General features: G+C 43.7%; 1 protein-coding gene across 1 annotated transcript in view; it reads left to right on the forward strand.

Moving 5' to 3' along the window:
- LOC115459304 (rab5 GDP/GTP exchange factor-like) overlaps positions 1–17554 on the forward strand; it is a 31357-nt gene extending 13803 nt beyond the window's left edge. The window contains exons 4-9 of the mRNA XM_030189149.1: positions 2265–2416; positions 3314–3383; positions 6475–6610; positions 6826–6917; positions 11629–11885; positions 16473–17554. Coding sequence (XP_030045009.1) covers positions 2265–2416; positions 3314–3383; positions 6475–6610; positions 6826–6917; positions 11629–11885; positions 16473–16832 — 1067 coding nt within the window. The 3' untranslated portion in view covers positions 16833–17554. The remainder of the gene's footprint in view (positions 1–2264; positions 2417–3313; positions 3384–6474; positions 6611–6825; positions 6918–11628; positions 11886–16472) is intronic.
- Positions 17555–24469: the final 6915 nt, after the last annotated feature.

Raw genomic sequence — 24469 nt, forward strand, 5'->3', positions numbered from 1 at the left:
ATCTGAGATTTGTAAAATGACTCACAAAACATGAGGAGCTACATAAAAACAATCTCCAGTTTGTCAAACAAAAATGATTTCAATTTATTTCTCAATTGCATATAATTTAGCTCAAAGCGCATTCCAGATCGTAACAGCTTGAAAAGAAAACAGCCTCAAAACGATGCTTCAGTTGAACAGCATTAAATGCAGAGAGTTTTAAGACATAATTATCTTGCAATAGAGAAGAAAAAAGAAAAAGGCCTGGAAGAGGTAGACGAAACAACTCCGAAGTAGAACCAATTAAAACTTGAAAAATCACAAAAATAGATTAAAAATAATTTGTGCCTTAAGAGGAAGACAGTGTAGTTTTCTAACACTCTCTATACTTTTTTTCAGCCCCAAAACCGAGCATGCAGCTGTATTTTATATCATCTGTAACTTATATAAAAAGTTTAGCACTCATTCCAATATAAAGAGAGTTGCAATAGCCCAGGTGCGAACGCATCAACACCTGGACCAATACAGCAAAATGTGACTCAGAAAAATATGAACTAAGATGCAACTGCCTCATTCAATAAGTTTCACTTCTGTAAATCTTTTACCTTGGATTCATAAGTGAGCGAGAAATCCAGTATAACTCTTTACACACAAATTTTGACCATCAGGAATAGTCAACAAAGAATTGGAAAACCAAAGCACCTTACTTTTAGAAGGATTTAACTTAAGCATGTTCCCTAAGGCCCAAAGCCAGATTTTATGCATACAACCAGTAACCTCATCAAATGTATCATCCAAGATGACTTCAACTGGCACCAACATTAAAATATTATCTGCATAGGAGAACAAACATTCTCCATTATTAAAAATAATTATAGCCAGTTAGCATAACATATTCAGTTCCTACCAAGATAAATCTGTTCTGTAAACTCAGTCTGCAGAAAAGGAACGCAGGTAATTTAGCCAGGTATTCAGCAGCACTTCACTGCCAGCTATCTGGATAGTAATCTCAGCCAGTTTACCGTTTTAGAGGCCCCTCAGAAAGGTAAGTGGCTGTAACATGGGACTACGCGAGGATCCCACAAAAAATTTACCATGGGATGAAGTCATCGATGACCGTGCAGATTACTGCCACATTAAAATTAACATTAACAATATAGCTTGTATTCCGCTGATACCTCACAGTTCAAAGTACATCACAATTCACAAGAAACTGGACATTTCCAGGAAAAAAAAAATTGCAGCAGTAATCTGCAGCTTGGCTCAGGCACTGACAGGAAGGGTGACAAAAAAATGGGGGGGGGGGGGAGAATTTACAACAGTCCCGTTTTTAAAAGGCTCCAGTGTAGCCAGCCTTCCCTTAACAATTTTTGGTAGTCTAGCAGTCTCTGACCCCCGCCCCAGTCCCAACTCTTGACTCAAAAAAAAAAAAAAAAAAAAAACTTTCCATGATACCTAGTACACCTCCACCCTTGTCCCCCCCACCCCCCCAAACCGACCCTGGCCTTTTTTTTTAATACACCCTTTCCCTGATGCTAGTATATCCCCTGTGGAAGGGTTTTTTTTGTTTTCTTTTGTTTTGTTTTTTTACAGTTGGCGTCAACGTCAGAGAAGAGGGGCTGTACTAGGGACCAGAGAGGGGTTTTTTGGTTGTCTCTTTTTTTGTTGTTGTTTTTGGAGTCAGACTTGTGGACAGGGTGGCTGTGCATTAGACACCAGGGATGCAGTTTAAATCAGGGGTCAGGGTGGTTTGTTGGGGCTGATGCAGACCGATGTGACTCTTTTATTTTATTTTATTTTTTAAATGTCGCCTTTCCTGCCTGGGCTTGAACCACAGCTAATCACTACTCAAGCACTGACAGGAAAGATTGTGGCAGGGATGTCAGGTCAGGCTATGCTGCCCTGGATCTGGAGAATAAATTCTTGTTATAACTGCACATGAAAGCTACCGTTTCCTTCTCTGCTTGGGCATGAAATACTTAATGGGCTCATGTGTGTTCATTTTAATGCAATGTATGTCCATGTATTCCAGGTGAATTAATCCCTTTCTGCATTGTACAATCATGAAACCTGCATGGTTAGACTCCTGGTAGCTTTCTGCATTGCTTTTCAATACTGACCTCATTATGGTGGCTATATATATATATATATATATATATATATATATATATATATAATCATGCCCATCATTTATGGTATGTGATATGTGTAGGCCTCTCTCTGTGGGTCATTTCATTTGTAAGGTCAGAAGGTATTTGATTGTTTGTATTTCACTTTGTTTTCAGACATTTTGCCGGTTTTCCCACTGGACCCCCAGACTAACCCTATACCCAGGACAAGTGATTTCACAGACTTTCTGAAGTCTCTTCGGAAACCAGCAACTCAGTTCGTTCAGAAACACTGTATCAGCTTCATTGAGACCATTCAGAGCAAAAAGGTACTTTTCCAAGCTCAGCACTTCCTGATTCTGTATCACATCTTGGTTATAGTTTGCTTCAGCTTGCTCTCGTTCCCAGAGGACATAAAAAGTTGCTTCTGCTCTGTATGTGATCAGGATCATCGTGGGAGGGGAAGGGGTTTTCTGTTTCACTAGACCAGTAAATTTAGTGCTAATTTGTAGTAAGTTTGGAGTCTGTATTTTACATACCACAGCAGAGCATGCTGGGAAAGAGCTTGTCTCATGTCTTTTTATATTCTGTGTGTACATTTGAGCATCTATATCCTAGCCCCTGTATAAAGGCTGCACCATGGCGTGCTAGAAGTAAGGCATATACATCTCTGCATGTTATATAGATGGTAGGAGAAGGGATTATTTTTGTGCCTTGGGTGCCTTCTCCGGAGTAGCCCCCACACTCTGGAATACACTGCCTGAAAGGCTCCGCTTAACACAAGACTATCTCTACTTCAGGAAACAGGTGAAAGCTTGGCTCTTCAACCAGGCCTTTAATGGAAGAAGTAACTAACTTGTTAGTCTCACTCACACACACAAGGATTGACTCAGGCTGCACATACTGCAGCAGGACATGTTTATCCACTCCTACCCTAGCTAAGATAATATTTAACCATCTCTCTGGCCTCATGTGCAACTTTCTCTAAATCAGTCACCTTAATGTTCTATTATGTATTGTGTTGACTTTGTAAGTAGTATACTATGCCATACTTCTGTATTGTTTTTGAATATTTTTACTGCTGTAATTGCCTATTGCTCATGTTCTATTCTTACTGTACACTGCCTTGAGTGAATTCCTTCAAAAAGGCGGTAAATCCAAATAAATAAGACAGAAGAGATATACTAGGATGAGTTCTGTTTAATCCTTTTGACTCTTGTCTGCAGGGTATACCTGTACAGGAGCAGTCTGATCTGGTTCAGGATTTCTACCAAAGCATGACATCACATTTTCAGAGTGAGTTTTGTCTGCTGTCTAGAGTGACAGTATAATTTGCAGTTTCTCTTAAACTAGCCGTTGAGCCCGTGAAAACGGGCTACTTTTGGAATGGGGGGGGGGGGGTTCCGAGCCCCCCGCCCCCCCCCCCCCCCCCGGAGTCGCCGCCACCCCTCCACCCAGCCTGAGCAGCACTGTAAACTTACATCAGCAAAGCTGCCGTCGGGGCGGGCTTCCTTCTCTGCCTGTGTCCCGCCCTCGTGTGACGTAACGTCGGCGAGGGCGGGACAAAGGCAGAGAAGGAAGCCCGACGGCAGCTTTGCTGATGGGCCTGCTGCTGCGTGCTGATGTAAGTTTACAGTGCTGCTCGGGCCGGGTGGAGGGGCGGTGGCAACTCCGGGGGAGGGGGAGCGGTTCCGACGTCTGCAGCATACCAGTAGAGACTTCCCTCTCTGTCCCGCCCCCGTATTGAAGCGGGGGCGGGGCAGAGAGGGAAGTCTCTACTGCGCATTTGCGAGTGAGTACGGTCACTCGCCGTTTATATGTTTGATATGAATTTGAAATACTGTTTGGGGTTTTTTTCACTTTCTGCCTCTCGCATACCTCTGTGTCTAGCCTTGGGCTTGGCTCAATGTTGCTCTGCTACCTTTACCTGATGTGATAGCTGGTGCTGGGTTAGCATTATTCTCTGGCTACCAGTGGATGAGTTCCTTCCCCTATCCAGGTTTAACAGGGTCTTTCTCCATCAGCATCTTACTTATATATTTGTTGCATTTGTATCCTACATTTCCCCACCTATTTGCAGGCTCAATGTGGCTTACATTGTTCCGTCATGGCGATCGCCATTTCCGGAGTGAGAGAGACAAGTGGTATTACAATAAAGATAATGATTGACATAGTAGATTAAACAGTCAAGTATAAAGAGTTCATATTCGGACTAAGAGATAAAGTGGTATTACGTTAAAGTTCATTCGTGGTAGAGTAGACCTTGGTAATCGAGTATAGAGACTTAGGTTTTATCCAGTTCAGGCTTATGCTTCAGGCTTTATGCATGTTTATTTGGAATTTGCTGTACCACCTAATCTGGCATACAGGTTTAGGTGGTTTGCAGTACTAAAAATAAAAATTCAGAACCAGAAAGGAACACCAAATAAATTTAACAAACACTATCATACCACAGCTCAAAGAAAGATCCATTAAAAACACACAGCCTGTAGGGGGTCGGCAGGCAGTGTAACTGGAAGCTATTAGTAAGATGCAGATATAGAGAAAGTCACGCAAAAGAAGTGAATCTTGAGGAGAATTTTACATTTTTTTAAAAAGAGAACGAATAGGAGGTGGAAGATCATTGCAGGGCTTAAGACCAAGGGAAAAGCAGAATGTCTGGTGGATTCAAGGTGAGCTCATCTAGGAGGGGGGAAGGACAATACTTGTGACCACCAAGGGGAATGAAAGGTGGTATATGGAATGGTTAAAGTAGACAAATATTCATAAATCCCTCTATGTAGGTAGAACGAGAGGACATGAAATGAGGTTGAAGGGGGGCAGCCTCAGGAAAGATGTCAGGAAGTATTTTTTCACAGAGAGGGTGGTGGATGCTTGGAATGCCCTCCCGCGGGAGGTGGTGGAGATGAAAACGGTAACGGAATTCAAACATGCGTGGGATATGCATAAAGGAATCCTGTGCAGAAGGAATGGATCCTGCAGAACTGCACAGTGAAGGGGATAGGAGGGGGAAGTGCAAGTAGAGGGAGCGAACGTGTAAGAAACCACCCCCATTAGTCAATTCCTTAGCGTCCCTCCGGACTGGACCAGGATTGGACTGATGGGTTGTTCTCGCCTTCCAGCAGGTGGAGACTGAGAAAAAAACTGTGACTCTAGAGAGCCAGTAAGAGCCCTGGTCATGTGACCCTAGCCTCAGTATTTTCTCAGTCTCCAGCAGGCAGGTGAGTCCATTAGTCTCTCTCTCTTTCCCTTTTAGAGGTTAATAATAAGAACAATACTGGTGGTGGACTTTGATCCTGAGGAACTGAGTTCGATTCCCACTTCAGGCACAGGCAGCTCCTTATGACTCTGGGCAAGTCACTTAACCCTCCGTTGCCCCATGTAAGCCGCATTGAGCCTGCCATGAGTGGGAAAGCACAGGGTACAAATGTAACAAAAATAAAATAGATTCTATTGGAGATTCTACATGGAATGTTGCTATTCCACTAGCAACATTCCATGTAGAAGGCTACGCAGGCTTCTGTTTCTGTGAGTCTGACGTCCTACACGTACAGAAGCAGAAGCCTGCGCGGCCACATTGGTGATCTGCAAGGGCCGACTTCTGCATGGAATGTTGCTAGTGGAATAGCAACATTCTACATTCCATGTAGAATCTCAAATAGGAGGAGTGGCCTAGTGGTTAGGGTGGTGGACTTTGGTCCTGGGGAACTGAGGAACTGACTTCGATTCCCACTTCAGGCACAGGCAGCTCCTTGTGACTCTGGACAAGTCACTTAACCCTCCATTGTCCCCATGTAAGCCGCATTGAGCCTGCCATGAGTGGGAAAGCGCGGGGTACAACTGTAATAAAAATAAATAATGCTTCTTTTTCTGTGCCTGGGGAATCTCTGTTAGAGGCTTGGCAGCTAGGGATTTCTTTTCTTTCTTTTCCAGCCTCTGGGGTGTTATACTCGGGTGCCCCGAGTCCCTCCCTCCCTTCCTCCCCATCTCCCTTACTTAGTGGGAAGGGCTACTCTTTCAGTTGAAAGTTGTATTGCCTTTGGAAGAGGCAGCCACAATAGGAAGTTACATTGTTTATGGGACATAAGGATCACTTAGCAAACCTAGCTTCAAGGGGTTACCAGGCCTTGGCCTTTTCTGTAACTGAGAGACCATTGTGAACTCTGATTCCAACTGGATTCAACTAGTATTTCTTTAGAGTCCAGTGGAGAGAAAGGTGTTGAGCTGCTCGTTGATTAGACCCCACAGCATACGTGACTAGTACGATCACAACCTGTTCCCTCAATGTATTCCCTTGTAATCATTACTTTGGCAAGAGTTTCCAGTGTGGTATTAAGGCATGCATAGGAGGAGAATATGCCTATGAAACCAGCTTTGTGCTTCGTAGATTACCCTACCGAGGAGAGTGACCGCATGATGGATAATATCGAAAAGATGGTTATGACACAACTGTATAAGTCTGTCTTCTGCCCAGATAACTCGCAAGATGAGCAAAAGGATCTATCGATACAGAGACACATACGGTAAGAAAGGAGGTGGGGATACTGCAGTCAGCCGCTTTCTGCTGTACGAGTAGCATTTTTTGTTAAACTACACTAACATTATTCCCAGGGCATCAGTTTTGGCAAAAGCCCTAACCCATGTGCCTGGGGATGTTTGCATTTTATCTCAGACCAGTGGAGGACATGGATGCTGAGTTGTGGGGGTCTGTGGTAATTAATAACTTGTTTGTGTTCAGCTCCTTACATTGGGTAACTCCTGAGATGCTGCATGCTCCAATTAATGAAGGGAAAGCGGAGGTCAGAGATGATATCTTTTTTGCAGTTACAGGTTGGTGAGTTTATTCATCCTTTTGTAAATTTATCATCCCACATAACCACCTGCCTTTCCAAGTCCAGTGAATTGCTGAAAGTTGACGTTTATGTTCCAGAATTTTGTGCTTTTTCGGTGTCGAGGTTCTGTTCAGATTCTCAACCCAGGCTGTCTTAAACAATTGATAGAGAACATCTTCTGTTTTAATACTAAGGGGTATGTTTACCAAGGCGTGTTAGCGTTTTTAAGGCGCCTTTAAAGTTAAGGCGCGTTAAACGTTAACACGCCAATATGTTCCTATGAGAACATTAGCGTTTAATGCGTGTTAAAATTGCTAACGCACCTATAGCGTGCCTTAGTAAACAAACCACTGTGTAAGGTACAAAGAAATAGGTTACTTCCACCAGCTTTTCCACTAACGTTAGGTAGTTTCTTTTAGGTCCAACATTACCACTTATTCTTATACTGATGGCAAAGTTGCTTACCTGCAAAGGAGGTTCTCTACAGACAGCAGGGACATGGCACACAAAGAGACCCTTTTACTGTCTGGTAGAAGAGCTACCGCCAGGTTTGCACAAGGAAAATCGGCCCTACCACCAGGATCGCTCAGGATCCCAGTGGTAGTTCCGCTTTCCTGCATGTGCTCTTTCTGGTGCTAGGAATTTTTTTTTTTTTTTAATTTTGTAGCGCCAGGGTTGTGCCTGGAGGCGGTAAGGGCTCCCAAAGCAAATGGATGTTCGCCAATGTGTTTCGTTAGTGCATGGCCATTTACTGACCCTTTAAAGAAAATTACCTTTTACCCACGACAGTAAAAGGTGGCCTTAGCGTGTGGTAATCCCGTGCGCTGACGCCACTGTGGACCACCTTTTACCGCTGTTTGGTAAAAGGACCCCTAAATTGTGACATCAGCAGGATGCCTCATCACCAGGACATGTTCTGCTTTAGCTGAAGGAATCTAGTGAAAAACTTTCTCAAATGTAGGCAGGTGCTCATGTGCCAGCAACTAGCCTCCCCTTTCTGTTCGGTTCATATCACAGTTACTGGGGTAAGGGGGTGGGAATGAGTGGCTGTATTTTTCTACTAGATTCCGCTTCTCGCATATATTTTTGTATATTGGTTGATATTTTGAGTATGCTTTATTACTTTATGTAATTGATACATATAGGGCTTTTTTTTTTTAAGTTAGTTTGTTTGTTTAGTTTGCAAGCCACCTAAATACCTTTTCCTTTTTATTTAGTGACTAGTGCAACCAAGCCCGTTTCTTCAAAAATGAAACGGGCCCTAGGAAGGCTCTTGTCTAAGCGATTTCTCCTCTCTCCCCTGCCCTCCTCTCCATGTCCCGTGATTCTGACCTCCCCTCCGTGTGCCGTGATTCTCCCCTTCATGTCCAGCAATTCTCCTCTGCCCAGCCCTCCCCTCCGTATCCCAGGATTCTGGCCTCCCTTCCATGTCCAGCGATTCTCCTTTGCCCTGCCCTCCCCTCCGTATCCCAGCATTCTGGCCTCCCTTCCATGTCCAGCGATTCTCCTTTGCCCTGCCCTCCATATCCCAGGATTCTGGCCTCCCTTCCATGTCCAGCGATTCTCCCCTGCCCTCCCTTCCGTGTCCCGCGATTCTCCCTTTGCCTCCCATCACCTCCATGTCCAACAATTCTCCACCCTGCCCTCCAATCCGTGTGCCGCGATTCTCCTCTGCCCTCCCCCCCCGTCCTGCGATTCTGTCCTCCCTCCATGTCCAGCGATTGTCCTGTACCCTGCCCTCCCATCCATTCGTAACATCCTGACGTCAGCTCGCCTCCAGCGTTCCCTTCCCTCTCACTGTTCTGCCCTCCACTGATGTCATTTCGTCTTTACGCGAGGGCGGGACAGTAAGAGGGAACGCTGGAGGCTTGCTGACGTCAGGATGTTACGAACCCAGCCAGCCATAGAACGTTGAGGTACAAATTATTATATAGATTATTCTTGTGAGAAAAAAAAGTTTGTTTTTTGGTGTCCCTCTTATTTTGGTTCTTTCTCCATATACATCAGAGAGAATGCAAACACCTTTGTTAGTATCCTTTTTATTTGATCTTCCTGTCCCACCGGTGGACTCTTTTCGTTACTTAGGTATGATTATCGAGAGTAGCTTTTCTTTCAATAAGCAAGTTTCCCAAATGGTTAAATCTGTTTTTTTTGGCTGTGCCACTATTTGGATTTCTCTTCTCTTCATACATTATTACACACTTTGTCATATCAAGGTTAGATTACTGTAATTTAATTTATAATGGTCTTCCCCATAGTCAGTTATGTTGTTTACAAACCCTGCAAAAAAACAGCTGCTAGATTACTTTTCAATACCAAGAGATCAGAAAACATTACTCCACTGCTTGTGTAGCTTCACTGGCTCCCTGTAAAATTCAGGTCACAATTATAAGGTAGTCATCCTCACACACAAGGTTTCCATACAGGCAAACCCTTATACCTTTCTTCCCTAATCATCCCTATGCCCTCCGTTCCCTTGGCTCCCATCGACTAGTTCTACCCCCTCCCAGGTAGGTTCATTACGAAACTACCAGAAAGACAGCATTTTACTTCTTGGCACCATACCTCTGGGACAGCTTGCCCCCAGATATTAGCGCAGAGACCTCTTTTATCGGTTTTTAAGTGTCACTCAAAACTTATTTTTTTTTCACTTACCTTTTAACGTTTTACCCTAACCATGTCCTGATTCCTGTTTCCTTGTCAGCCCTTCAGACCAGTCCAGCAGTGTTCCGTGGGTAATGCTCACCTACCAGCAGATGGGAGACTGGACTGGTCTTGAGGGCCTAAAGGAAAGAAAATTAGCAGGTAAGCCTTAATTTCTCCTTTTACAGCACGATCCACAAAACACAAGAAGTTGTGGGTTTCTATGAACTCTATTATAATTAGTGTGTAAATGCTTCCCTACTCTTTTTGTTGATTGAGCTCTTTCCTGTCATTAATTGAATTCCTTTCTATCTCTATTAAATTGTTGATTTTAAAACTATACACCGCTCTGACCTTCCCAAAGAAAGGGTGGTGTATCAGACCTTGATTAAACTTAAAACTTATGTATACTAAATGGCAATTGTTGAGCTGAGAATTACCTTTTAAAGAATCTGGTAAGGTTTACTACCTGGGCAGTGTAAGCTTGCAGGGCTTGTAGGGATTTTGGCATACTGATTGGCCACGCACACTGTCCACATGAGCCTGGACAATAATGTTTAGTGAAAGCAGGGACTGAACATTTAGCTTTCGCTCTGAGTTGGTATACCAGTATGGCATGTTGGTAAGTATGTTGTGCGAAAGCAAAAAATGTATAGAGCTTAATACTTACTTTGAGATTGAGTCACTAAGAGACTCCAAAGAGCTTTATGAAAAATATAAACAATCCTTTTATTAATCCAACAGTATCCAGACTCTCCAGCAGGGTTGAGCTCTCACAGAAAGATAAAGGGACCCTTTTACTAAGCGGCAGTAAGCCCATCGCAGGCTTATTGCGCGCCAATCTGAAGCTACTGCTGGCCCAATGCAGGCGCAGGTGGAGTAGCCTAGTGGTTAGTGCAGCGGACTTTGATCCTGGGGAACTGGGTTCAATTCCTACTGCAGCTCCTTGTGACTCTGGGCAAGTCACTTAACCCTCCATTGCCCCTGCTACAAAATAAGTACCTGAATATATGTAAAACCGCTTTGAATGTAGTTGCAAAAACCTCAGAAAGGTGGTATATCAAGTCCCATTTCCCTTTCCCTTATGACATCACAATATCAGAAGTGAGCCAAGTATTGGGCAATCAAGCCATTGTGACATCACTGATGAGGTTGGCTCTTATTGGTGGAATGAGTGGAGGAGTAGCCTAGTGGTTAGTGCAGTGGACTTTGATCCTCAAGAACTGAGTTCAATTCCCACTGCAGCTCCTTGTGACTCTGGGCAAGTCACTTAACCCTACATTGCCCCTGGTACAAAATAAGTACCTGAATAGATGTAAACCGCTTTGAATGTAGTTGCAAAAACCTCAGAAAGGCAGTAGATCAAGTCCCATTTCCCTTTCCTCCTTTCCCTTATGACATCACAATATCAGAAGTGAGCCAAGTATAGGGCAATCAAGCCATTGTGACATCACTGATGAGGTTGGCTCTTATTGGTGGAATGAGTGGAGGAGTAGCCTAGTGGTTAGTGCAGTGGACTTTGATCCTGGGGAAACTGGGTTCGATTCCCACTGCAGCTCCTTGTGACTCTGGGCAAGTCACTTAACCCTCCATTGCCCCTGGTACAAAATAAGTACCTGAATATATGTAAACTGCTTTGAATGTAGTTGCAATAGAAATCAAACAAAATAAAACATGGGTGGGTTTTTCAGCTACAGAAGAACGTTTCTGGTACTGGGCTGTCACAGCGACATTGTCATGTACTGGATATGCACTCCCCTGGTAAAATGTGTTTACTAGAAGATAAAGCAACTATCTGGGTCTTTGGAAAACATCCTGCTTGATTGAGGCACTTCTTTACTTTTTATTGTTATGATGATTACAAATGTATTAATACAGGCACCTTGGAAGCATTGGAGATGATTAAAGAGTTTGTGTTTAGGCCATAGCAATTCATATCCTTTGAAACTGTTGCTCCTGCATTTTGTTTCACTAAAGCAATTGTCTCTCTTAGTAACATCTATTAGATATATTCTTACTGTACAGTTCTTCACACCAGTCACAAACCTCAATGTTTTGTTATCTAGCAATGATTGAGATGGATTCTAAGCGAGCCCCGCAAGATAAGCTTTCCTGTGTCACCAAAGGCAGCAATTTCTTATTCAAGGCTATCCAGGGCTCAACTCAAGAACCAGCCACTGCCGATGACTTCCTCTCGTCCTTAATATATGCTGTGCTGAAGGCTAATCCTCCGCGGCTCCAGTCCAATCTGCAGTACATCACCCGCTTTTGTTATCCTAAAAGGCTAATGACGGGGGAGGCTGGCTACTGCTTCACCAATCTGGTGAGGAACACATCTGTCTGTCTATGCCGATTTTCTCCCCTTTTTTTGGGGGTGGGCATAAGAATTAAAACTCTGCTTTGTTTCCCTGATTTTTAGAGAATTTTTAGAGGAGTGGCCTAGTGGTTAGGGTGGTGGACTTTGTTCCTGGGGAACTGAGGAACTGAGTTCAATTCCCGGCACAGGCAGCTCCTTGTGACTCTGGGCAAGTCACTTAACCCTCCATTGCCTGCCGCGTTGAGCCTGCCATGAGTGGGAAAGTGCGGGGTACAAATGTAACAAAAAATAAAAATATTGCAGAAACAAAATGATGTGACGGTTATAGTTAGAAATGTAAAGTCTGAAAAATGTGGATAAAATGTTTTCATTATAGGCTACAGCACTTAGAACAGTCTGTATCATTGATGTACTAAAACAAAATCTCCAAAGAAAAGTCTTGACACTTGCAACAGGAACATTGCCAAAATAATTTCCCTGTGCTTTATGCCATGGTAATGCTTTGCCTTAGAAAAATCTGGTCTTGTCTGTTCTTACTCGACCAGTCCAGAACCATTGGCTTATGCCTGTCAACCAGCAGATGGAGACAGAGAACAGACTTGTGAGCTGTATGTAGAGCACCATTCAGTACTTCCTCCTTGGTATTTCTGTCAAATTCAAAAATGGCTGTCAACAAGATAGGCCTGCAGCCTCACTGAACAAACAGCTACCAGCATAGGCACCTGTGTATTTCAACCCACAGTTATTCTGTTTCCTCTACGACATCTTTGCCCCTTCGCAACTTGACCAGTCATCAAAGCAATCTTCTCTGATGTGGGGTCATGTACCAGGGCTACCTCCGAGACCTTGAAACTATGGTCCTTATGTCTAGCCACCAGATGTCATTACTTCCCAATGAAAGGGGCTGTGACCAACTGCCTCCACAGTATCCCCAGGCTTATGAAATAATGACACAACTTGGAAACATAGCCCAGGTTCTCTACATGGCCGCACTTGACATTAGAAAAGAGAAAGGGGAAAAATCTATGTAATAATCATACTCCCTACACATATAACCAACAATAATTGCTAGCACTTCACATTAAACCACCCCAAAATGCATTATTTTACATTAATTTCAGTGGTCTTATAAACTAGTAAAAAAGCCCCGTTTCTGATGCAAATGAAACGGGGGCTAGCAAGGTTTTCTTCAGAGTATTCATGTGGGAGTGTGTGTGTCCCTGCCCTCTCTCCCTTCCCCTGTGCTGTCTGTCCCCTCCCCCCTCCCCCCCTCCGAGTCGAGTCCTTCAGTGTTAAGTTTCCTGCTGTGCTGTGTTTGTGTTACAGAGAGAGTGAGGGCGTCTCACTCCCCTCCCCCTTCTGAGTCCTTCACTGTTACAGAGAGAGCGATTTCGTGCTGTGCTGTTTTCCTTCACTGTTTGTGTTACAGAGAGAGCGAGGGTGGGGCAGACACTCATGGGGAAACCGGATATCTCTCCCCCTTCACACTTCCGGCTGGAGGCTTCATAGAACGTTGGTGGTGCCTTTTATATATAGAGATGTTAACATAAAGCTAAAGAAAGTTATTTCGCTTTTGTCGCTCAGGACAATTTTCAAAGCCATTTACCCATCTTGTAACACCTCACTCAAAACTACCCTCCTTCACTGCAGGTAAAACTGCCTGTGCCGTTTCACATTTGTGGGCACTTTTATCCGTGAATGTGTGAGACCAATATGCTTGCTTGTACATCAAGCTTCAAAATTCCCCATACTCTAGTACAGTGGTTCTCAAATCTGTCTTGAGGAATCGCCAACCAGTTGGGTTTTCAGGATATCCCTAATCAATATGCATGAGATAAGCATGCTCCATTATATGCCATTTTCTCTCGTGCATATTCATTAGGACTGTCACTTCCATTATATACAAATCTCTCTCATACATATTCATTGCCACATTGAGCCTGCCAGAGGTGGGAAATTGTGGGATATAAGCCCTATAAAATAAATAATAAATATTTATTACATATTACAAAACAACCTAAACAAGATAACCTAAGATCATTAAAACAATCTGGCCACAAAAGTGACTCACACTGCACTCCCCCAAGCGCTGGTACTCTCGAACTTAATTCATATAGTTGACTCTCAAAACACAATTCCCTGGAAGTAGAAAAGTCACCATCTAGCAAGTCATAACTGTAAAATGTTTATAAAAAGAAATTTGAAAATAGATGAGAAATCATCGCCTGCTTGCAATGTACTTGGTGCTCTCAAAGTTCACCAATCAATACACGTTGACCACTTCACAATCAATAATTCTCAAAAAGCCAACTTGCTTGAAGAAGTCAACCCCCACTTAACCATGGGGTTTTAGAGAGGAAGATCACTGCTACAAACCAGCAATACAGTGCTCAAATGTCACTCATCATCCTCACAAACAACTTTATTAGGCCTGACGTGACATCATGTTTTGCCACTGGACATTATCAAGAGCCAGAACTAAAAGGCTTTCACAAAACCATTTAGACCATACTTCGATGGAGAAAACCAGTGAGAGGAACTCCTCCCCACTGCCAAAGTCTCAGTATACCTCAGAGAAGATGATCTCTTGTGTACCTGTTCTGTATAGCTCTGACACCTTAACTGTATTCTTTCAAGGGCCAGGCCATAAGACAAAATCAAGATGGGTCTTCCGTTGGAACTGGCCAAGTCGGGCATAATGTTTACCCCTCCAATGGTTGGACTACTTCAGTCTGTTCACCCTTCTGTGGGCCTGGATTTTGCAGACCGACTACCTGTTTTTCTGGGCCAGTTTAGCGATACCAGGTCAACCTTGGATGAGAAGTTCTCTTTTGCAATACTTGACCCAGAAGTGGCGAGGGAGGGAACACAAAGAACCCGTCACTGAAGACACTCTTGAAACAAGGCATCCAAGCCCTCGCTTTCCAGCAACTGAAAAAAACAATATACTTTTGCATTCTGATTTGTCACAATTAAATCCATGACCAGAGTGCCCCAGCTACTCTTGATCAGAACAAAGGCCTCCTTGGAAAGGCTCCACTCCCTTGGGTCCAGGAAAACACCTGCACAGGAAATCTACTTCCACATTCTGATCTCTTGTGATAGGAGATGCAATATGGGATTCTGCCCACCACAGCAGGAGCGAGACTTCTTGGGCTACCGTCACACTTCTCTATCCTCCCTGACAGTTGACATAGGCTGCCATTGTGGGAAAAGATTCTGAACACTTTGTCATGGATCAGGAGTTGAAAGGCCTGAAGAGCCTTCCCAAATGACATCTCTTGTCCATTTGGTTGATGGACCTCTTCAGTCATCAACCGTTTCCCTTGCACTACCTGGCCCTGACAGTGTGTCCCCCTCCCTACCATTCAGACTGGCATCTGTCATTATCCAACTGGGGTTCTCAAGACTCCAAGTCCACACTTTTGCAAAGATTTTGCTGGTTCAACCAAATGGAAGATGGCACTTGTAACTGAGAGTGTGCTCACCAATGGTCTAGTAGCAGTCTCTGAACTGTCACATCTGTACATGATCTCACTGAACCAACTTAGTGGTTCCTGCCGTGGAGCTTATAACCTGCATGTAGTCTCGTGCTAAAGCCTCAGCTGAAAGGGTGGCAGAAAAATGAGTGCCCAAAAGCAGGAGCAAAAATGGCTGTTCACACACTTTTTAGACAGCTGTGAGAGGGAATAAGCACAGTTGCTACAGCTGGCACAGATAGCTCCATATGTGTTTACCTACCGCACACATGCCACTCAGCCTGCTGCCACAAATTTCTCTGGCAGCTGGTGTAGCTGAAGTAGCACTTGGCAGTTCTGAGAATCATGTTAGAACTCACCCATCCTGCTTCCAATGTGAACAACCAGCCAAAGGGAAATGCTCCCCTTACCATGCAAAGCCTCCCTCCAAAAGGGAGCCAAAGATCTCTGGTATATGGCTCCCACTCTTCTGAACTCTCCCTTTTCAGTGCTCCCCCTTTTTTAACCTGATATTCAAAGAGGGTGGCAGGGGGAATCAATCCTCAGCTCCTCCAAACAAGAAGAAGCAAAGGTATTCTCAAAAGATGATGCTCTTATCTGGATTTTAGATTCCACTTCTGACTGAAGCAGCTGAACTGGGTACTCGGTTGTCTAATTGGGGCCAGGAACCTTACCACACCAGTTCAAAGCCAGCTGCTGAAGACAGAGAAATACAGAGGAGCAAATGCTGTTTGGTGATGTGACTTTCTCTTGGAAAACGTGACTAACGTCACTAGTGTGATGTTTTCCCAAAGACAGTTACATATAGGGCAGAGCTCAGGGCTCACAAGTCATGGTTCTCCACTCTGGTTCAGGACTGGTCAGGTGAATAAGGAATTTGTTTTTCCTCTTTGGATTTGTCTCTTTTCATTGTTTCCTGTTACTTGTTCTTTCCTTCTTTCTCTTTGCTACTACAAATCATTTCTCTCCCGTCTCTAAAAAAAAAAAAAAAAAATGTCAGCCTCTTAAATTCCTGGGAATGCATAGGTAAAATCAGTACTTACAGATTTTTTTTTTTTGTTTGTCTGTTCATTTGTATGCGGTAATGATAGCATGTGTTCTGCATTCTTTCCAGTGTTGCGCTGTTGCTTTCATTGAAAAGTTGGATGCCTCAGCACTCAGTCTATCCCGAGAAGAATTTGACCAGCATATGCAAGGCCAAAGATTACAAGTTCGAAGGATTCCACTTTGTCTGTTGAAATCTGATTGGCCAGGACTGCAGCAAATACAACAGAATCAGAAGCTCCTAGTGGAACTCAGGGCTCGACAGGACACAGTTATCCGAGGAGTCCAAAATATGCAACAGGAGCTGAAAGACTGGCCTCAGTCAATTGGGAAGGAGGTGCAGGAGATAATGAACAGATTCCCATTGCATATCCCACTGCCAAAAGTGCAGCTTCCACTGGCAGGCATAGTCCGTCCTTCAGAAAATTAGCCCAGTGATAAAAGAAACTCCAGTACCATCAGGCAGAAGTATGAAATGTAACCATTCAGGTTTTCCCAGGTAAGGGTGTAGAAAAAAAATTCATACAGAAAGCAAATACAACAAATTTGAGTGGAAACACAAGTTTGCCCTGAAATTTCTTTATCAGAATTAGCCCAAAGTACACTGTGACTAACATCTGACTAGTACAGAGAAAGACCACATACTAAGTATACAAGTGACGGACCATGTTCTGCTCTGGATTTGCAGTACCAGTAACGTAAATTCATACATATAGCTTACACAGTTCTTTTATTTTCTTCCTGTTAGTCATATGGAGGCTTGACTTGACCCTTTCAATACCATCAGAATTTATCTGAGCCGTACACAACTGAGATGCATCACTTCTAGGAGACTAACACCCTGGGTCTGGTATTGCCTAGCCTATGACATTTATGCGATTCTACTTTGGAAATGTTTACAAAATTGGACAATTTACATAGCACCTCAGCTATTCTGGTATAAAGCCACTACGTATAGTGCAAGCCAGTATTTTGGAACTAATTTCTGTGGGAAGGTCTGATTGTGATCAGGGAAGTGCCATAATTATTTATAAGCCTCTTTCTGTCTGAGCCAGGGACATTGTTTTCCTTCTGATTTCTAAATATTAAAAGTTTACATTGGTGGATGAGCTTAGCCCAAGCACAAATTCTTTTCACACGGTAGATAACAAACAATACATGTTTTTCTGCCTCTTTCAGATGTGGTTTGTTTAGTTGATTGTATGTAATTAAAAACCCTAATGAAAAATCTAACTTAGCTTATACCTTAACCAAAACCCTCATGAGATATATCTTATATAATATTTCTCACCCCCAACGTTCGAAACCTGGCTGCCTGGTGTCCGTAACTTGGGTCTCCGAAGCCCTCTGACATCACGACGCATTACGCAGAAAACCAATCAAGTTGGACTCTGTGTGTGCGTGCGTCTGACGTCAGACGCACGATCACAAACTGAGTCCAACTTCACTGCGTTTTCCTCCATCGCGCGCCGCCGAGAAGGGGAGACTTCGGCTGGCAGGGGGTTGGGGTCTCCCGCCAGCACAGGTACGCCAGAGCGGCTGGGGTGGTTTGGCGGAGGGAACGGGGGCTCCCGACGCTCGCGACAGGGGGGTCCATGGGTCAGGAACTGCGAGGGAGGGGGGTCTAAAAATCGGAGAGAGGAAGCCATGGAGGTGGGATCTCGAACTTGGACAGCGGGAGGGAGGGGTCTGGATCACGGAGGGGGGGTCTGTAATTCGGATTGAAGGAGGGAGGGGGTCTGCAACTGGGGGGGGGAGTGTGGTCTGGAACTGGGGGTCTGATGCTGGGGGGGTCTGGAACTGGCGGGGGGAGTGTGGGGGTCTGGAAATGGGTGTGGGGGGTCTGAAACTGGAGGGGGGACTGATGGGGGGGGTCTGCACCTGGGGGGGGGTGATGGAGGGGTCTGGAACTGGGGGAGGGGGGGGGTTGGAAAACCTTGCTAGCGCCCGTTTCCTTTGCCTGAAACGGGCCTTTTTTTACTAGTATAAAATATTATCCTCATTTTATCTGTTAGAAAGGTAACCAAACTGTCCCAGGTCCACCCAAAATTCTGGCATCTTTGTTATAGCTGGTGGGGATCCCTAAGCTCTGCCAGCCAGAAGAGGTCCTTCAGTGGTCAGAACAGGTTGCTTGCTGCAGTTGGCAGCACTGTCCACACGCTGCTGCTCCCCCTCCCCAACTGTGTTTGCTAGCACAAAAAGTGAGCCTGTGTGGCAGGGAAGAGGCTGACTGCAGCAAGTAGGAAAATTGACCTGACTGCTGGAGGATCCCTTTGATCTGATGGGGCTTAGGGATCCCTGCTAGCTCTAGTATTTATTTTATTGGCGGGGGGCCCGAAAGCACAGGTGTGGGGACGATTGTGTAACTACCCATTTGGGTTCAGGCCCACCCAAAATACTATCTCTGGCTACACCTATGATTCTGTGCTCAGTTGTTGGTGGCAGCCAGCTTAGGGAGAAATATTGGTAGGGTGAGTGATTAATGTGGAAGTCTGGCACTTTGCAAGCAGTAACTCATGCTGCATGCAGAGCAGCACTGTTACGATAAAACCTAGTTGGACAGTCACTGAGCCCTGGATATTGACTGGGTTGATGGGCCTACTACTAAAACAGTACACTCAAAAATTAGGTACTTGAGCTCAAGAGGGTGTTTTATTGCTTGGATTAGACATTTGGTGCAGTCCCATGCCACTGCACGAGGCTTTACATGAACAAAACAGATTTTCTTCTATACGCAGGTGATGAGCATTGCAAGTGTGTTCATATGGGAAAGAAAAAGGGATTTTAACTATCTGAAAGCCAGTAGAATTTATTTTTCTTTTTTTGTCAAAGGTGTGTTCATACCTCTCATCTAACCCTAGGACTTAGGGTTTGGATACCAGAGCTTATACAGTTCCAGGAAGCTTAGCCATAGTTAGGAAGAATGCGGGACAGATCTGTTATGGTTTGTGTCCTGATTATGGCTAGATTGATCTGGTTCGGCTGGAACAGGCTTTGCCTGCAAGACCAGTCATGGAGGAGTGGCCTAGTGGTTAGAGTGGTGGACTTTGGTCCTGGGGAACTGAGGAACTGAGTTCGATTCCCACTTCAGGCACAGGCAGCTCCTTGTGACTCTGGGCAAGTCACTTAACCCTCCATTGTCCCAGGTACAAATAAGTACCTGTATACAATATGTAAGCCGCATTGAGCCTGCCATGAGTGGGAAAGCACGGGGTACAAATGTAACAAAACAAAAAAAAAGCCAGGGCTGGGCCCACTATGGTCTGTGCCCTAAAAATGACAAGGACAGATCAAATACGCATATGTTACTTAAGGCTGCATTTTGATTAAAATTTTAATAGAGATTAATGGTATGTTTGTTTATTTTCCCACAGCAGCTCCTTGTGACTTGTGGGCAAGTCACTTAACCCTCCATATTCCCAGAGTAACAAGGACCTGTAGTGGGGAAAAAAGTAACATACCTTTAATCATATGAGAATCTAAAACAGCATGCAGACTTAGCTATAAACAGGCTTACAGTTTTCACAGCTTACTTCAGAAATGGATTTAGAGCTCTCTGTTTACCAAATAAACTGCTATGCAAGATCATAACTGCATTACTTGCAATAACGTTACAAAAAAAAAAAGAGTAGCCTGCTGCCCCTGCCTTCCAACGACTACCTTACAATTCCTGGTGGTCTAATGGTGTAATCAGGGCAGGAGTGATCCTCAGTCACTTTTGCCCATGTCAGCTCTACTCTCAAAATGGCTGCCACGACCCTCTTGTGGTATTCTTCTAAAATCCATTTCTAGTGGCAGAGCCAGCAAGGGCAGGAGTGACTGTAGATCACTTCTGCCCTGACTGCACCCCTAGACTACCAGAGATTGTAAGATAGGACAAATAACAACAGTTTCAGCTGAAACTGAAACCATTGTCATAGTCTTTCAGCCAAAACTGGGCAGAAAAATGATTTGGGGCTGGTTTTGGCACTGTAACCACAACTGAAATTTGGTCAGCCTCTAGTGTAATGTCTTAATCCCTCCAGTGGACGGCTGCTCAAGCAGGGCACCTGAAACAGGCCTAAACAAGGACATCACGTTTAGACCTTCAGTTATCACTCTTGAACATCCAGATTTCAGGTTCGAGGGGGTTGGAACCAAGATGGCCGCACAAGCCTGACTGGTATCACAGAACTGTCTGCATTTTTCCTCATTGAAACATCACGCCGCATACTAAGAGGAAGGGAACGAGTAAGCCCCCAACCTCCGTGGAGTGTACTTCGACCCCTATCCGACAAATCGACCGATATGCGGTCAGGACCTCCCACAGTGTAAGTGGAGCTGGGGTGCCCGTTGCCCCCCGCCATAGAGTCCCAGAGAGATTGGGCATGGACTATTCTCTCCCCCACCCCATGCAAGACACCTCCTCATCCAGCAAGCGAGAGGGATAAGGGTGCCAGGTGAACCAGTTGTGGAAGAGACCCTGCCCTCTATGAGACTTGCTGGCAGCCTCAGAGGCCTAGAAAATCTTCAGCCCCAAGTGAGGTGACGCTGCAAGGAGTCTGGAGAGTGTTGTCGCAGTTGGAAGCGATGACAATTCAGCTGCAATTTTTGTTATCACTAGTGAATAAAATGAATTTAATCTCTACAAAACATGGGAAATATTAAAGAGGAGTTTTCTGGACAGATACAGCAGATGAAGACTTACAAATTAATCAGGTAGCAACTGCTGCTTTAGTTACATATTGCTGATACATAGGAAAATAGAACAGTTAGAAAATGTTAACAGAAAATTGAATCTCCGCTTGTTAAATTTTCCAAAATTAAGTTGTGTGACTCCTTTGGATATCTTTTAAGGTTATCAATAGAAATCAAACAAAATAAAACATGGAAAAGAAAATAAGATGATACCTTTTTTATTGGACATAACTTAATACATTTCTTGATATGTATTTCCTCATTGAAACATCAAGAAATGTATTAAGTTATGTCCAATAAAAAAGGTATCATCTTATTTTCTTTTCCATGTTTTATTTTGTTTGATGTCTATTGATAACCTTAAGAGTGGACTAACACGGCTACCACACTCCTCTACTTAAGATGGAAGATATCTTTTAAGAAATACCTGGTAGCTATTCTGCATTATTCTTCAGACCAGAGACCTCCTGTTACCGAGATTTACTTCTTACCAGTTTCCTCTAGGTCTAGAAGAAGTACCTTACAAGATTTAGCTTATATAGAAGGAGATTGAAAATGAACATAGAGTGGACGTGAATAATTTAACAGTATTTTTGGAGGACACTACTATTGAAGTTTTAGGATGTTCAACTCTACCGGTGATATTTATATTTGAGCAGGATCCAAACTCTCTTCTTCATTTGTATTTTAAAAAAAGCTCAGGAAATGCTTTTTGGACAAAAAAAATTTGGATTTTTCCAGACGTAACTAAATCCACACATGAAAAAGGAGGAAGGCCTTGTTATCCTTATAAATGTGATACATTATCTAGGGGTTAAATATGTATTTTTTGCTCTAATCAGCTTGAGTCTCTTGTTGTGTTAAAAAAAAAAACAACTTGTGCCTTCTACTTAGTTTGCAGATAAGAAATATGACTAGGGAGATAATCGTGTTAATAACCTTTTCATTATTTTTTTTTCTTTATTTTCTCATTTTCGTCCTCTATATTTTAGGGTTTTGGTCCCCACCTTATTGTGGTCTAATTAAGAGTTGGATATTCCTTGTTATAGTTAACCAATTTTTTTTTTAATTTGGTGACAATTCCTGTAATCTATATTCTCTGTGTTTCTGTAAACTGTTTGTGTGTGATTTGTTTGAAACTTATAATTTCAGGTGCTCCCTAATCCCACCTAGAACATGCCCCCTTGCTATTTGGACATATAACAGTATTAGATATCCATTTTCTGCTTTTGCAAAATCCGTACTTGGACATTTGAAGCACATGGATGTCCATTTTGGCCTTTTGAGAGTTCACTCTTGCGCCCTTCAGTATCTTCATGGCCTCTTTAGCAACACTAATACAAGTCCTGGAATTAACACCTTACATTTAGGTTGGTGAGACACAAATCCTGGTAATCGTAGTTCTTCAGAGGATGCAGCTTAATCTGACTAAAACAAAAGCACTCCTATTTTCTAGAACTCAAAAAATGGAATCTATTGAAATCATTTCTATTGGTGAGACAGAGATATCCCTCAGACACTCTATATTCAACTATCTGTTCTTGAAGATACTCAACATAGCAGCTCAAATGTTATTATAATTATTGAAAAGACTAATGTATTTTCAGGGTAGCACTAATTCTTCAAGTATAAACTGCAGGGTTTTTTTGGATCTATGAATGAAAAGCACAGACACAGTTGGCTGAGGGGTTTCCGAGATCTTTTTTCCTCCTGTAGTATTCAAGATAGGCAGCTGTTTTGTTAGCATTGGAGGTGATTATTGTTGGTTGTGTTTCACTCAGTATCTTCCTGATCTTCATTGTTGTTTGGAGATAAGATACCCACTGTTAAAATTATGTGGATCTTAAGTGTCGTTATTGACTCCAGATCTCCTTTTGTCCTCATAGTTCCTATATTGTTGGGAAATGTTTCATAACTTGTTGGGGATCAAGGCCTTAAGAATTCTGGTGCATGCATTAGTCATTTCAAATGTGGACTATTGCAACTTCCTATTTAAGGGGTTTTGTGTTAGCAAGATACGGCTGGTAAGTAGAAATCCAAGAGAGGCGTATGTGTTAGGCGGTGAGAGTCTGCTAGGTACGGATGGGGAGAGAGATCTTGGGGTGATAGTATCTGAGGATCTGAAGGCGATGAAACAGTGTGACGAAGGCAGTGGCCGTAGCTAGTAGGTTACTAGGCTGTATAGAGAGAGGTGTGACCAGCAGAAGAGGTGTTGATGCCCCTGTACAAGTCGTTGGTGAGGCCCCACCTGGAGTATTGTGTTGAGTTTTGGAGGCCGTATCTTGCTAAGGATGTGAAAAGAATTGAAGCGGTGCAAAGAAAAGCTACGAGGATGGTATGGGATTTGCGTTACAAGACGTATGAGGAGAGACTTGCGGACCTGAACATGTATACTCTGGAGGAAAGGAGGAACAGGGGTGATATGATACAGACGTTCAAATATTTGAAAGGTATTAATCCGCAAACAAAGCTTTTCCGGAGATGGGAAGGCGGTAGAACGAGAGGGCATGAAATGAGATTGAAGGGGGGCAGACTCAAGAAGAATGTCAGAAAGTATTTTTTCACGGAGAGGGTGGTGGATGCTTGGAATGCCCTCCCGCGGGAGGTGGTGGAGATGAAAACGGTAACGGAATTCAAAGATGCGTGGGATAAACATAAAGGAATCCTGTGCAGAAGGAAGGGATCCTCAGGAGCTTAGCCTAGAATGGGTGGCAGAGCTGGTGGTTGGGAGGCGGGGCTAGTGCTGGGCAGACATATACGGTCTGTGCTGGGGCTGGTGGTTGGGAGGCGGGACTAGTGCTGGGCAGACTTATACAGTCTGTGCCGGGGCTGGTGGTTGGGCGGCGGGGATAATGCTGGGCAGACTTATACAGTCTGTGCCAGAGCCGGTGGTGGGAGGCAGGGATAGTGCTGGGCAGACTTATAGGGTCTGTGCCAGAGCCAGTGGTGGGAGGCAGGGCTGGTGGTTGGGAGGCGGGGATAGGGCTGGCCAGACTTATATGGTCTGTGCCCTGAAGAGGACAGGACAAATAAAAAAGTAGCACATATGAATTTATCTTCTTGGGCAGACTGGATGGACCGTGCAGGTCTTTTTCTGCCGTCATCTACTATGTTACTATGAAAGCAGATGCTTACAACTCATACAAAATATTGCTGTTAAAGTGATTATAGTTATTAAAAAAAAGGTTTGATTATATAATGCCTTTTTTGAACACAGAACACCCATAGAGTACCAAATAAATGTATAAAATTCAAGTGCATAAGATTTACTATTTGGTGCAACCGTTCTTATCGTGCTCTCTGATTCCACATTTACTGCATCGTTTAACTCACCAGAACTTGTGAGTTGCCCATCATTTTGGCATGTTTTCCTGGACATTTTTTCAATGT

This window comes from Microcaecilia unicolor, unplaced genomic scaffold (assembly GCF_901765095.1).
Source record: "Microcaecilia unicolor unplaced genomic scaffold, aMicUni1.1, whole genome shotgun sequence".
Lineage (NCBI taxonomy): Eukaryota > Metazoa > Chordata > Amphibia > Gymnophiona > Siphonopidae > Microcaecilia > Microcaecilia unicolor.